The sequence below is a fragment of the Aspergillus alliaceus genome (genome assembly GCF_009176365.1).
Source record: "Aspergillus alliaceus strain CBS 536.65 unplaced genomic scaffold BDW43scaffold_120, whole genome shotgun sequence".
Lineage (NCBI taxonomy): Eukaryota > Fungi > Ascomycota > Eurotiomycetes > Eurotiales > Aspergillaceae > Aspergillus > Aspergillus alliaceus.
The window spans coordinates 12444-28524 of NW_022474803.1; the positions used below are offsets into that span (position 1 = coordinate 12444).

The 16081-nt window shown below is 43.1% G+C and overlaps 3 protein-coding genes across 3 annotated transcripts; 2 read left to right on the forward strand and 1 right to left on the reverse strand.

The window, feature by feature from the left end:
• Nucleotides 1-6642: 6642 nt before the first annotated feature.
• BDW43DRAFT_317367 (S-adenosyl-L-methionine-dependent methyltransferase) lies at nt 6643-8046 on the reverse strand (the record flags this gene model as incomplete). The annotated part of the gene is made up of 5 exons (XM_032048528.1): nt 6643-6956; nt 7007-7458; nt 7528-7651; nt 7700-7823; nt 7870-8046. The coding sequence occupies 5 exons, from the start codon at nt 8044-8046 to the stop codon at nt 6643-6645; spliced, it is 1191 nt and encodes a 396-aa protein (XP_031893706.1).
• Nucleotides 8047-8877: 831 nt separating this feature from the next.
• On the forward strand, nt 8878-10301 carry BDW43DRAFT_318409 (salicylate hydroxylase; the record flags this gene model as incomplete). Its single annotated transcript, XM_032048699.1, has 3 exons — nt 8878-9195; nt 9252-10179; nt 10228-10301. The coding sequence occupies 3 exons, from the start codon at nt 8878-8880 to the stop codon at nt 10299-10301; spliced, it is 1320 nt and encodes a 439-aa protein (XP_031893707.1).
• A 2258-nt stretch (nt 10302-12559) lies between these two features.
• On the forward strand, nt 12560-15020 carry BDW43DRAFT_317369 (aromatic amino acid ammonia-lyase; the record flags this gene model as incomplete). The annotated part of the gene is made up of 2 exons (XM_032048529.1): nt 12560-12732; nt 12779-15020. 2 exons carry the CDS (start codon nt 12560-12562, stop codon nt 15018-15020), a joined length of 2415 nt encoding a protein of 804 aa, XP_031893708.1.
• Nucleotides 15021-16081: the final 1061 nt, after the last annotated feature.

Below are 16081 nucleotides of genomic sequence, written 5' to 3' on the forward strand. Positions count from 1 at the left end.
ATATAAAAATTATAAGAAAATATATCTTATTTAAAATATAAGAAATCTTATATTTCTGATATCATATATTTATCTTTATTAATAATAACTACCAGTTAGTCTATTTTATTTCTATAGTATTATTTAGCGGAACTGCTTTAAGGTAATTAAGAAGCTGGTTTAGACTAAGCTAAATAATATATATAAGATATAGAGTTTAGATAATATTAATATTATTAGATAAAGACTACTAGAAAGAATTAACTAATATTTTATTATTTAATATATTATTAGTTATTATTCTAAAAACTTAGTCCTGAATTTAAATGTCACAGATGGAATAGCGATTCGGCCTGATGGCCGTACAGGATACCTTGAGCCAGGTGCATGGACAATCGGCCACCGATGAGGAACATCAGGCCACCAACGGTTTGGTTTTCAACAGGAAATCTGAACCCTTTACATACAGAATCTTCAGCTATAAATTAGCGAATAGTTAGTAGTAGGAGGAGGTCAAGAATCAGTCTCCTGTCTGAATAATATCTACTGCCTGCCTTTGATCTCTCTCCCTCTCTCTCCCAGCCTGCGTATCCTTACCTAGTTGACAGGTCTTCTACCCTGAATAGTAGATATCTTTGACATTAAAGCTCTATTAGTATTTTAAGAAGAATATTACTTAGTTTAAGTCTATATATAATTTATAAAAGAGTTTAAATTTAAGAAATAGTTTCTGATATATCTAGTCTATATTAATAAAATAGCCAGTTATAGCTATAAATACCTGGAAAAAAGAAGAAATCTAATAATTAAGTATAATTAATATCTTTAAGTCTAGAGAAAGTATTTAAAGAAGATTTTACTAGTATTCCTTAATAAATATCTCTAGTCAGTAATATATAGTTCTTATAGATAGAATTAAAGAAATAGATAGTATAGTATAGGCTATTTAGATTAAGCTTATAAAAGTTAAATACTTAATTAGATAAAAGAGAAGTTAATTAATTAAGAGAAATAATAAAATCTTTTTTTTCTAAGCTTTATATAAAAAGAGAATATTAGTTAGAGTTAGACTTGTTAGGCCCAGCCCAAGAAACCCGGCCCAACCCGGCCCAACCCGCCAAGAAATGGGCTGGGTTTGTGTATACAAAAGTCCATGCCGGGCCGGGTTATTGGCTACCCCAGCCTATGGGCTGACAGTTTAATCTATAGGTTATATATAGCAAGCCAGTGCAGCTAACTATATAAATTATAGAGATATATTAGACTATATCTAATTCTTATTACTAAAGTAGTTTAGTATAAATATAGATACTAAGACAAAAACTACTAAAAATATAAGTAAATAAAATTCTAACTAAATTAGAATATATAACTCTAAGAAAAAAATATTAAGTCTAATTAAAAAACTAATATTAAGTATTATATATCTAATAACTAGTAAAAGTATAATAATTTATAGTTTAAGCTCTATATTTTAATTATTACTAATAGTTTAAAGTCTCTGGTCTCTATATATTATCTTTACTATTATTTTTATAGAACTATATATACTTCTTCTCTATTAATATTAAAGACTAAATATCAGATATTTTAGGGATATCTTTATCTTTAATAGACTTGTTAGGCCCGTGGGTTGGGCCGGGTTTTTCAGGTTTTGCAACCCAGCCCGTTGGGTTTGGGCCGGGTCAAGATTGTATACAAACCACCCATGGGTCAAAATATATATATGTGAACCACCCGCAGGGGCCCACAGCTGTAGATCCTTTCCTAGTAAAGTAATGATTTATATTCTTAATAGAATACAGTCTCTTAATACTGTAATTTATTTATATTACTATAGGTAAATAATATATTTACTATATTTTATCTCTTAGCAACCTGCGGGTTAACCCGTTGACCCATGGGCTGGAGTAGTCAATAACCCGGCCCGGTATGGACTTTTATATACACAAACCCAGCCCATTTCTTGGCGGGTTAGGCCGGGTTGGGCCGGGTTTCGTGGGCTTGGCCTAACAAGTCTAATCTTTAATATAATTCTTTTTTAGTAGATTAAATAGATTCTTTTTAGGATTTCTAGAATTATTACTATTACTAATATATTTAAAGTAATCCTTATTATCCAGTTATTTAAGATAGTTATAGATATCTAATATATTATTACTCTTTTTTTTCTTGATTTAGTAGTCTTTCCTTAACTAAAAGTAATCTATTATAAGAAATATTATAAATCTATAAATAGTTTTTAGATTAAGATAGCTTTAGTAATAGTAATAGATATTATAACTAATATTAAAAAGAGATTTAATATTAACTTCTAATACTATATCTAATAAGAAGTTATAGACTATAATTAAGAGTATTAGAAACTATTACTAGTTTAAATACTAATACTCTAAAATATCTTAAGAAATAGTATCTATTCTAATTTAGTTAGAATTTAATATAGTAGTAAACTAAGAATATATTCTTATTTAAGTAGATCTTAACTTTAATAAATAAATTATCTTAGTAGATTATAGTAATTCTTAGACTTGTCAGGCCCGCGGGTTGGGCCGGGTTTTTCAGGTTTTGCAACCCAGCCCGTTGGGTTTGGGCCGGGTCAAGATTGTTGTTACAGACCCTTGTCTAGCGCCCTTATCAGAGGCGGAGAAACGAGGCAGAATGATAGGCTGAGGTAACACCGGGATTAAGATACACCCGCCGCGCTACTTATGTCAGACCAGACAGCTGACATCACGTGACACGCTAAATGGTATACAACCGATCACCAAGTGGTATACAAATCAGTATACTGTATACCACATGTATACCACTGGTATACTGACTCAGTTACTACTATACCCTAAGGATAGATATATAAGGATACTTATTTATATACTTAGAATAGTTCTTTATAATCAATTTTCAATTATTACTTAGGATATATCTTTAGTATTAAGTGTTACAGACCCTTGTCTAGTGCACTTATCGGGAGCGGATACGAGCGGCAGAACTGGTGACACAACAATCAGTGGACAAGAATGACTGTCAAAAGTAATTGAGCATGAAGCTAGCTCGGACGCTAGGGCTTACTAAGCATCGTGGACTACCAACTACCAAGGCTTGGCAATGGTATATGGTAGCAACTACCATGGAGAACTACCATGATATGGTATATGGAATGGTAGACGGAAAAGGGAATATATAAGGACACTCATTTCATGTACTTAGTTTAGTTCTTCGTGATCAATACTACAAGTTACTTAGGACACACCTTTGGTATCAAGTTAGTAATCGACTCGTTCGCACTTCCTTAACTATTAAGTATACGTACTTAATAGGCCTGGCCTTTTGGACTTGAGCTACGCACGAAACCTTGTTACATCCATTGGACCTCGGATTAGGTCACTTAATGGGATCCTGGATAGGATCAAACTCGGAAACATTTGTTGTTCACAGTCACAGAGACGTTAGGTCTCCTTGTTAGGTTAGTTATCGCTCAACGCAAGGCAGCTAACACTTAGGAGCTCTTGACCGAATACCCGGGCGTAACATATCTATTCTTAGAATATAGTGGTAACTGGATTGGTATACCAGTGGTATATGTATAGTATATAGTATACTGATCTGTATACTATTTAGTGATTGGTTGTATACTATTTAGCGCGTCACGTGATGTCAGCTGTCTGGTCTGACATAAGTAGCATGGTGGATGTTCCTTGACTCTGGTGTCACCTCAGCCTATCATTCTGCCTTGATCCTCCGCCTCTGATAAGGGCGCTAGACAAGGGTCTGTAACATTAAGTTATTACTAATATTATTAGTAGTAACTATAAGAATTTAATAGTTAATTAAGCTTTTATAAAGTATTTAAATAACTATATTAATAAAATAAATATCTTAATAAATATTTATAATATATTTAAATCTAAGTAATATCTTCTTATACTTAAAGTCTAGAATAATAAAGTAGCTAGTAATAGTAAAGAATATCTTTTATAATAAACTTATTTAATAATTAAAAGCTAAAAAGATTTTAGAGTCTTTTAAAATTAAAGATACTATTTTAAAGTAATAAATAGTATTTATTTTTAATATATAATCTTATACTCTCTAGTAACTAGAAAAAGAAATAGTTATATATTAAATAGCTTTCTATATTATTTATGTTAGGCGCACCTTACAGCGCCTGCGGGTGATATAGTAGCACGTGCGGGTCACGTGCTACCCGCTGCGGTAAAATCTTTACCGCACCCCAATGGCTTCAGAAACCAGTGATCAACCTCTGTGTATGGTAGTAGATCGTTCAATAGAAACCCAGTCCTCTGCTCCTGCCACCTGCGGCGCCGTAGCACGCTATTCCCCTACTACCTGCGGCTCTCTGAGCTGCAATTAACAACTATCTCTAGTATCTAGTACAGTTTCTTAATATTCTTTAAAACTCTTTATATAATATAATAGTTTTTTATATATAGATCTAATTAGACTTGTTAGGCCCAGCCCACGAAACCCGGCCCAACCCGGCCCAACCTGCCAAGAAATGGGCTGGGTTTGTGTATATGAAAGTCCATACCGGGCCGGGTTATTGACTACTCCAGCCTATAGGTCAACGGGTTAACCTGCAGGTTGCCAAAAGATAAAATACAGTAAATATATTATTTACCTATAGTAATATAAATAAATTACAGTATTAAGAGACTGTATTCTATCAAGAATATAAATTATTGCTTTACTAGGAAAGGATCTACAGCTGTGGGTCCCCGCGGGTGGTTTACATATATATATTTTGACCCATGGGTGGTTTGTATACAATCTTGACCCGGCCCAAACCCAACGGGCTGGGTTGCAAAACCTGAAAAACCCGGCCCAACCCACGGGCCTAACAAGTCTAAATATAAATTTCCAGTATTTACAAGCCTTATACAGGATATTCTCTTAATACCTATAACTAAAGCAGGAATAGAGTAACTTTTTAATTCTGCTTATAATATCTATTACTATTATTAGGGCTTTCTTAACTCTAGAATAATCCAAGACCTTATAATATTTATATATATATTAAAGTTTAAGATTAAGAAGAAATAATATATACTGATTAATAAGTATCTTATACTAGAAAAGATATAAGCAGCAGATAAAGAGAGAGAAATATAAGTAAATAATTTTAATTTAATTAGTAATAATAAAAAGAGTTAAGAGATAAATATAGCTCTAAATAAGATCTAGTCTAAAAATTAAGGTTCTAGTAAGCAAGCTCTAGGAAAAAGAAGAAAGAATATTATTTCTAAACTAGAGAATTAAGATATTAGAGAAATAGAAAATAATAAGATTATTCTTCTATTATTTAATATATAGTAATATATATTAGGAAGAATATAGAAGTATTTTAGGCTTTTAAATAGATATAAGATTAAATACTAGCTCTATATCTTTTAATTAGAAAATAAAACTTATTTTATCTTGATCTTATTATATATATAGATACTTAACTACAGATCTATAGTATAAACTAAATATATAAAAATATAGCCTAAATCTATATAAATTATATAATTTATGATTATTCTATATTTATCCAGTTTGACAACCCGCGGGTCACCCGCAGGTTACCCTCTGCGGGTTGGAACATATAACGGACCCGACCTGCGGGTAGGAAACCAGGACCCTCGACCCTCAAAAATGAGGGTTGAGGGTCGGGTAGCGAGGGTCACCCGCGGGTCATGGCGAGGTCTAATTACCTCCTCCCCCCAGTGCCCTGATGAGCTGCGAACTCCACGCCCTCTACTGGCGCGGATCCTGGCAGCCCGTACAGGGCATGGTTACTTTGCAACTTATCATGAGCGGTTTAATCACGAAGATTCGTATCTTCTCTACCACTGTGGTGCAAGAAAATCCCCTATACACTTTTTCTTCTGCCGCATTGCAAAGAGACGCCTGCCACGACCTCCAGGTCCCCAATCTGAAACAATCCCCTACTTACTAGGCACCTCAAAAGGCACAGTTAAGCTAGCCAGCCTGGCTATCGGAGACCCGCTTCTTCGAGGACATCTGCCCACAGCACCCCCATCTCAGCAATGCTGAGATAGCATAACTTTCTGTTCTGTTTCTTTGTCTTTTCCTTTCCTTTTCCCCCCGAAGAAAAAGAGTTACGCAGTGGAGGCAGAATCGGTCATGGAGTGTAGATGGACCATGCAGCTGGCATTATCTCCTTACCTGCTACCGCAGGCTCTCTCATTCTTTTGGCTACGGCAGCTATGTGAACGCGCCAAAGTCCCCTACCTGTACATAGAACTAGTACTAGCAGCTAGTTAGCGACACCCAGGACTTAGCCCCTGGCGGCCTTTGCCCCAATAGGGGATGGTGGGTCACATGCTTCGGCGGTGAACCACGGCCGTTAAATATAACCTAACCTAACCTAACCTAACCTAACCTAACCTAACCTAACCTAACCTAACTACAGGAACACCCTTTGATATTTACTACCAAAATACCCTGCATATATAGGCGGTATGGGAAGAAGATAGTTCGAACGGTCATGAATGTGTTTAGGAACTAAGAAGCTAAGGCTCACGATCTGCTGTCTTTCATAGCTGATAGGACTGCATAAGGTCAGTAAACTTGATTAATACTTCTTTCAGGTCCTGCAGCTAGAAAAGCGCGCCCATTTGTCATATACAGTTATCACTACTCCAGTTCTGCCTCGATAATTCCCTGCCCGTCTCCTTTGGGAAACCAGAAATTCCTGACTGCCAAACCCGACACTTTCAACAATTTCGCCCACTGCGAGCGAGTCCGTTCCATGCCAGGACAGAACACCATCACAATCATATCGAGTAACACCGGAAGAAGATAGGAATCCGTGTCAGAGAGTATGAACTCCTCGATCAAAAGCTTAGAGTAGCCTTTCTTCATCGCGGCAGCAATATGATCCAGGATGATCCGGCATTTCTCGTCGCACCAGTCATGCAGGATAAACTTCAGGTAGTAGACACGAGCACCTGACCAGTTAGCTACATGCCCCCGCCTACGGCTGACAAGAATCTTTTACCTTTGATTGGCTGAGCCGTGAAAAAGTCATGCTTGATGCGTTCCACTTTCGAATTTAAATTTTGGATATCATCGATAACGGAAGGAAGATCCTCTAGTATGAGTCGCCCTGGTGCACCCGGAAACCGCTCGTCAAAGTACGCAATATCATGACCACGACCCCCGGCAATATCGACCAGCAGAGGCTGAGTCACCTCTTGGGAAGCACCTCTCAACACCTGTTGCTGAACAGGGAACCAATCCACCCAGTGAGGCCGACTGCCCCGGATGCCCTCCATGTACGTGTTAAAGCGGCTCAGTGCCTCTATATGGTCTGCAAGCCAGTCCCAGATGGCAAGGTCGGTCCCAAAAGCGTACTGCATGGGGCCGGCATAAGGGTTGACGGGATTTTGATAGCCCGTGATTTGGAGGAATTCCGGGGTCCGGGTGATAGCTGGTAGGGATTCACAGAAACTGAGATGATGAGCAGTGGAGCCGAAAGGTGATGGAGGAGGCTCGGGTGGGTGGGGAAGCTTAGCTTACAGCGAGTCCATCACACCAATTGTAGTCCTCTGAGCCATCTCATATGATAGCAGACTGGGTGCATACAGTCCGTGCTCGAGCTTCTCCACGAAGTCAATGGTTGCCAGAACTCGCAGAATTCGCTCTATTGTGCGTCTCAGTCAAGAAACAAATCATGGAGGATCAAACATACCAACAAGGGTGACATCAGCATTCTTTGCGGCGGCAAGTTGCGTAGCAGTAACAGGGCCGGATTGTGTCAGCGAAGTGAAGATGTTCAGATCGTGGCCTACTTTAAGAGCCATAAGGAGCACAGGCTACCTTGTAAGCACATGTCGCCGGAGACAGTACAGCGATACATACCGAGAGAGACAGTTTCAACACTGCATCCTTTGGCTTTTCAAGAACACGGCTTAGCTTGAGGGTCTTCTCAAGAGCGTCTACTCGGACTGACTCGTCATCTGAGGCTAGATATTTTTCGATCTGTTTGACTACATTCTTCAAAATAGCTTGCACGTCACCTTTGAAGGTAGAACCCATTTCTGTTGTCAAGTGTATAAAACCAAAATATAGCGATCTGGAAAAAAAAGTCCAAAGAGTGGCGGTTATGGTAGAACATCGACGCCATCTGGCTATACTTATACCTTGCTCCATTGAGCCAGGCAGCCATAGGTTCCTTTGGTGTAAACATTTGTCAAAGACAATTACATCATTGCGTTGTAGTACAGCATGCCGTAATATCGCGCATAGTCGCTTTTCCAGCAGATCACCATCGTCCGCGCCACATCCCCGAAACTAAACAACACCCTAAATTGCCGCTCAATTTGCCCGTTTTGTGAATCATGTCTCAGCTCGTGCGGACCTCGTAAAGCCTCGTGGTCTGAATTCTTACTACATAGGGCACTTCGTGCGGGTTGGAAGGCCCTAGGGTTGCCTTTGCCAGGCTTAGTCGATGTGGCCACCCTAGAGAAGCCCTCTTAGAGAGAATTGACATTTCCTCGAAACATGGGACGTCCGTCCTGATGACCTTGGACTTACAAAACGGGTAATTTTAGGAACTTAGATAAACCTTGAAAAACTCACCCAGACGTACGTAATCGGACATGGCCACGAATATCACCCTGATCTTAGTAATGCACACTCTTGAAAACGTGTTATCTACAACATGCCTTTTATGGACATTCTCAAAGTTCCAGAGGGACCAGGAATCTCTTTGGCAGAATCGCGGGAAAGGAACATTTAACAATGCAGCAGTGATGTCATGAAAATGTGGCTTATTGATATATATGGGATTACTCATGTGTCGGTCGGCATGGGTGTTTCACATCAAGTGACTACTCTTTCAGTCTATCTTTTATAACATTGACTACCATGGCTTGTGTGGTGGATGTTGAATATCCGTTACCACCCCAGAAGCCTCTCAAGGTTCTTATCGTGGGTTGCGGAATCACCGGGCTGACGACAGCTCTCGGACTGAAACTATTCGGCCATGAGGTCACGGTCTTCGAACAGTCTGTTGCACTAGCAGAGGCTGGAGCAGGAATTCAGCTGGCACCTAATGCGTCCAGGATCCTACGCCTCTTTGGCGTGTTGGAGGAAGTGATGAGTAAGGCAAACATATTGGCGCAAAACTCTCTGCGACGATATCAAGACGACCAGGAGTTGGGGAAGGCACCTCTCATGCCACTGGTCTCTGCCTTACCCTACGATGCTGATAGGATGCGGGCTAACTCTTCAAGGCTGAGGAAAAATATCATGCCCCGCTGGCAGTGATCCATCGGGCAGACCTCGTAGATATTCTGGTGAGGAGAGTGAGAGAGCTTGGAGTGAGAATTCGACTGAATACCAAAGTTCAGGCGGTGGACTCTGAATTTGAGGCACGAATCCAATTACACACCCAGGAGTGGGTGCTTGGTGATGTAGTAATCGCCTGCGACGGGATCCACTCCAGTAGCCGAAAACAGATGATGAACTACCAAGGGGCTCGCGCTGGCTACATATCTACTGGTGACGCTGCATATCGCCTCTTGATCCCGGCTGAGGCTATGGAAAGCAACCCCGTCACTTTCGGCCTCATCCACCATAATGTCGGGATAAGATGGATGGGCCCGGGAGGACACATAATGGCATATCCCATTAAGAGAAACACACTTTATAACATGGTCCTCGTCCACCCGCAGACCGGAGATTGGTCCGAGGGCGAAGAGACTTGGACCAGGATGGGAAGTAAACGGCAAATGCAGCATATTTACCAGGGGTGGAACAGAGTAGTTCAAACGCTGGTAGACTTGGTTCCAGAAAAGGAGATTGTCGAGTGGAGTCTGTACATTCATCCTCATCTGCCGCGCTGGTTTCAGAACAAATGCGTTCTGGCGGGAGACGCATGCCACCCTATGTTGCCATATGTGGCGCAGGGAGCGGCCCAAGGCATAGAGGATGCAGCCGTTTTAACTTTATGTCTCTCTCTTCCTCTGGACATCTGGACGGCTTTGATGGTATATGAGCACCATCGCAAGACTCGCGCGGAGAGAATTCAGGATAGTGCCACTGCTACGGGTGAAATTCTCCATTTGCCCGATGGGGAAGCACAGCGCCGGCGTGATGAAGCTTTCAGGGGACATGGCCGCAACCCTGATCTCTGGGCTGACTCAAAATGGCAAGACTACATGTGGGGTGAGCCATATAATGCCAATTTTCCTTTATGCTAGCTGACTTGACTAGGAACAGACGTGATCAAGGATGTGTCGGAGCACTGGGAGGATACTGTAGCTCAAGTTCGTGGAAGAACTAAATAGAGCGCGCTGTAAACACATGTAGGAGCTCCGAGACAGATGGAACTCAGATGAAACTCGTACATTCTACATGCTTTGGGATAGTCGAGTTATTGGAGGGTAGTGGCTCGAGTAGGGCAAATGGAGAAGATGTTGGTGGAGAGGGGGTTTGTGTCGTCATTAAGCGATAGCTTTCGGATGACTTCCAGTTCCGGTAAAAGTATATACAACGGCTTGTAAATAAATAAATTAATATTCATCATCGTCATAATCATCATGCCATAGGGAAAGGGAGGACACAATAGATGACTAATCATTGCAGAGAATTCTGTCGCTATGACACCCGGGGTCATCAATTTCCCGGTAGTTCTTTTGAGGTTGCACCGTAAATTTGCCGTTGTGCATGACCGTCCGACCTAGTGTGGTCTGTGGCAGGGGTGAACAGACCACTGAAGGCAACCAATCTGAGAGTATCAAAAATTATTGTGAATCGATTCTCGATCTTATAAACAATAGGGCATCATATACGATATTTTTTCTGGAAAGAATCAGATTGATTCCCAATCAATCTGATAATCACCTTTTATATAAAACCTCAAGTTTCCAGATGAGAGTAAGAACAACATTCCTCTGAATTACAATACAATGATCAACACGGCAGAAAGGACTAACTGAAAATATATTAAATCTCTCACAAAAAGCAAGGTAACTATATTAAAGAACATGACAGAGCTCTTCCCTTCTGTGACTACCTCGCAGGACCCACGCTGTGGGGATTGGGTTTTTACCTCTCCTGCTGTCTGTCTGTAATATATGCTATAGAACCTACTTTGATATCGTAGTTGAGAAATTTCACCGAAAGGCTACTTGGTATATGGTTTATACCGAGTCAGTCATCTTTAGGGATAATGTTACTTCCTCCCCCCTTGAATCCACCTATAGCTAATTAGTTTCGCATCCCAGCTTTGGTACGTTCCACAAGAAAAGCCGCCACGCCTTTGTCAATGGTAGACTTGGATTAGTGGCTCGCCTTAGTGTGGGTATTATTTATATTTGTGCATGGAACCCTCGATGATAAGGATATCCTGTCACCTGTGTAAATTTACATAATTTTGATAATTTACATAACTAACTAATGATTTACAGGTGCTTAGAAATATATATTTTCAGGCCATCGGGCTCAGCACCACAGTTGATGGTAAACCCAGCAAGTTTTTCCAGCTCATCCTTATCTGCCTTGGAAAGTTGCCGAGTCTTCACTTATTATTGCCTGAACAAGAGCTTCTTCTGACCTGATTTCGGTATTTCTGCAACCAGAAGAGTCTGATAGGAAGGACATTCAAGTGCCTTGTCGTGCGAGATACCCTCAAGGCATATCTCGAGTTGCAGTGGCAGCACTAGACCTGTCTGCACTATAGCTAAATTAAAAAGTCTTTCCTTGAAGAAAAAAGACATTTTTATCTCATGGCGTAACACTCTCCACACACTCCGAGTGGATCATGAGGTTTTCCTGTTTAACTATTCTGTGAGTGCTGGAGTTGGAGCGTGTTGGAGGGCTGGAGTATCGTGGACAGCAAAAATCAAAACGGGCTTCCTAATTCGGTTTAGTACATTCCGAATACAATATGCTTTGTTTAGCAGTAAATTACCAATTTTCTTAATTTACGGTTCGCAATGCCTTATTTACCGTAATTTGTATTAAATACGGTAAATTGCCATCCCTACAAGACAAGGAGTAACCAACGAAACAGCAGACACTGGATGGCCTGAATGCATGGGTGTGGCACACCCATGCAGACTTGATGCAACTATAGAAAGGCGTCAATATTCTGTTCATGCAGCTAATAGATGATTCACACCTGCCAAGTGCCTGCAAACATTACCCGCGCACGTCATGTATCCCATCCAGCCAGCAGTAAAACTTGTGGCTAGGACAAGTAGATTCAAAGCAATGATTGAGCTGCTGATATATAGTTTAGCAATATTTTGGCTGGAATGAACACCCGCTATCCGCATTAGGGCAATGTCAGGCGGCCTGGGCAGCTTCAACGACGAGAAGTAATATCTTACGGCCTGGTGTATATAGAGGCAGGCCAGCCAAATCGGCATTGTCCTGGGCATATGCAAAGCGCAGTGCATGCACAAGTAGCGCGGTTGAAAAGACCGAGGCAGACAGTGTTGGGGTATAATTCACGGCATATGTCCGCGAAAACTATGTATTAAGCATCTCGCTATTTACTGTTCTCTGTCCTGTTGAATCTTTATACAACTCACAATCCGCCATGGCGGAGCAGCCCATCTGTGAGGACTGTACGCATGGCTCCACTTCGTCCATAAATTACACAGGGCACGTCCTTTCATCGTGTTCTCGACTATGGGACTGGGTCTCCAAACAGCAGGAGATCGTGATCGATGGAGAGTCGCTTGAGGTCAATGCTGTGGCAGCTGTTGCCAGGTAGGACTATCACCCACACATATGGATCGTTCACTCATGCGTGCAGGTTTGGACTTACGGCACATTTGACAGATGACTACAAAATTCTCGCCAAGCTGGTGGCAAGCGTCGACTTGCTGAACCGAAAACTCGCTGAAGGGGAGACAGTGTACGGAGTCAATACCGGGTTTGGAGGCAGTGCTGATGCGCGGACGAATGACCATGAGATGCTGCAGAAGGCCCTAATTCAGCACCATAACGCCGCGGTGATCCTGCCGTTAGACAAAAGCAAGTCCGCGTCCCCACTACTCGACGGCCTGAAAAAGCATTGTCTTTCACGGCCCGTTGTGCGGGCCTCGATGCTAACGAGATGTAACTCTCTCGTCAGAGGCCACTCTGCCGTACGGACCCAGGTTATCCACAACATGTTGACTCTGCTGGCTCACGATTTTACACCAGTCGTGCCTTTGCGTGGCAGTATATCCGCCTCCGGCGACCTCACCCCGCTGGCGTATGTTGCTGGAACACTGGAGGGGAACCCTGACATTTTCGTGGACTGTGGTCGGGACCATGGCCATGAGATTCTTCCAGCTGACCAAGCACTTCAAAAGGCAGGCCTGCAGCCCATCTCCTTTTGGCCCAAGGAGGGGCTGGGCCTACTTAACGGGACAGCGTTCAGCGTGGGTGCTGCAAGTCTGGTAATCCACGAGGCCAATCAACTCGTTCTGTTCTCGCAGGTTGTGACAGCCATGTGCACCGAAGCGCTGCTTGGGACTAGACGGAATTTCCATCCGTTCATTGCGCAGGCTCGCCCTCACCCGGGCCAGCACGAAGCGGCTAGGAACATGTTCCATTTTCTAGCCGACTCGGGCCTCGTGTCCAATTCTCATCCTGAGAGTACTGGACTTGCACAAGACCGATATGCTCTGCGCACTTCATCGCAGTGGATCGGCCCGCAGATCGAGAACATGGAGCTGGCGTCGCTACAGATCCAACGGGAGCTGAACTCTACAACCGACAATCCCCTGCTAGACACCGCCAGCGACGAGGTCCATCATTGCGGCAACTTCCAGGCCGCCTCGGTCACCTCGGCTATGGAGAAGACCATGACGGCCATGCAGAATATCGGTAGAATGGTGTTCTCGCAGTGCTCGGAGGTGCTTAACCCCATGCTCAGCAAGGGCCTACCGCCCAATCTCTGCCCTGACGACCCTAGCCTCTCATTTGCCTTCAAAGGCGTCGACATCAACATGGCGTCCTACATGTCCGAGCTCGCATACCTCGCCCACCCTGTCAGCAACTTCGTCCAATCAGCCGAGATGCACAACCAAGGCATCAACTCCCTGGCATTGCTCGCCGCGCGCTACGCCGCCGACGCTGTCGAGGTCCTCTCGCTTATGATCGCCACCTATATCTATGTGCTCTGTCAGGCCCTCGACCTGCGTGCCATGCACCTCGAGTTCGAGAATCTTGCCAAAGAGGACCTACACGCCGTCACAAAGAAAGCCCTGGGCAACATCGTGACAGAGGCCCACCTCGGCCCCATCTCCGACGCCCTCTGGTGCGAGCTCATGGCACACTGGAATTGCCATCTCACCTGCGATCTGGCCAAGCGTGCAGACCTGGCTGTGACCCACTCGCTCGGGAAGCTATTCAGCCTGTCCAAAACCTATGTCGGCCGCTGGGTCATCGACATCGCCCCCATGCTCCAGGAGTGGCAGAACAGCGTGCGCACCATGCTCGTCAAGAATTACAACTCCGTGCGTACCGCCTTCTTTGACGACCCGACTACCGAGAAGTATCTCTGCAGCGCTTCAAGACAGGTCTACGTCTACGTGCGGCAGCATCTCGGCGTGCCGATGCACCGGGGTATCATGGATCATCCTACATACCCGTTTGAGAAAGCAAACGACAATAACAAGAAGAAGTCTATTGGTTCGCAGATCAGCATCGTGTATACGGTGCTACGGGAGGGGAACATGAGCGGGTTGCTGATCAAGTGCTGGGGCCAGCGCGACACGGGCTTCTTCCAACAACTGACGGTGGACAGCTCTACACAAAACCTATTGAGCTCGGACGAGTACTATCACTCGATGTCGCCAGGCGACAAAGGGCGAGAGGGGGCCCCAACGACGGTGTCAGATTGTCTTGATACGAGCCCGTTGCCAGTGGAGAACGGCGTCTCGTGCAAGCTCAGCAAGCGCAGGAGTCTGGGGCACTATGTCAAAGTCGGCATGGCCAAGTGCATGCGGTGGTCATCGACACGGATTAATGGGGAGAAAAGCGTCCCCCAAAGCCATCAGGGATAGACCTCGCCCTAGCCCGCGGGCGACCCTCCGAGGGCCGCTGGCAGACCCGCAAAATGAGGGCGGTGGTAAGTGCCCGCCCTCTAAGGGCCGCCCTCAAACATTTCGTAGGGATGGTGTAATTTCGAAATCGGAAAGTTCGTTGCGAAATATTGAAATTTCACTGTTTTTTTCCATTCCAATTTCAGAAAGTAGTTGGGTTCGACGCGCTAAAAGCTGGCATCGACGCACTAGTGTGCCTCAGGCAGTTAGGCATGTGGAATCTGGCCCGTGCCCCAAATTCCACACCGAAGTTACCTGAGTATTCTTCTTACCACTTTTTTATTTTCAATACCTTTACCATCAATATGTACACACCATTTTATAAAGATAACAGTCCATCAAAACTAGTCAAATTACTTGGTAGGCTTTTTATAGTAGTTTAACTGCTTTTAAAGTACTTATTAAGTAATAAAAATTAAGAGTCTGAATGATTCTATGACTAATTTTACTGAGTATTGTGATAATGTAGTGTATACGACGTACTATATATATCCATGCAGGCTAAACATTGCTAACAAAACTACTTGGTAACTACTTCTAAAGTACTTGGAAACTGATTAATAATGAACTAGTCTACGTGGTAATACGTGTCGCGCATCATGTCCGGTTCCGCCCCGGCCGCCGCTATGCGTGTCGTGTATCATGACATGGCCCCATCCGCTCTCCGCACCTCTGATTAGTCCATCAGGCTGTTCCTTTGGCTGTCCCCCAGTTAACAGTCCCTAAGTCATTCTGTAGTACTCTAAGTACCTAAATTCTTTTAGATCTGTTTTTCTTTTTCTGTTTCTTTTTTGTTATTTTTGCTGGATTAGCAGCCTGTATATTATTCTTCTCTTGTAATCTAATCTACTTTCCTTGGTGTTGTTGTGCTAGATTATGAGTTACCTGTGGATTTGGATTACTCTATAACTATCACCAGACTTGATAGAGACTTACCTGGCCAGTGAATCAGGGGGCATACTCTCCTGGATATCTGTAATCCTAGATCAGATCTTCAATGCTTGTGGTTTGCACTGGGCCTT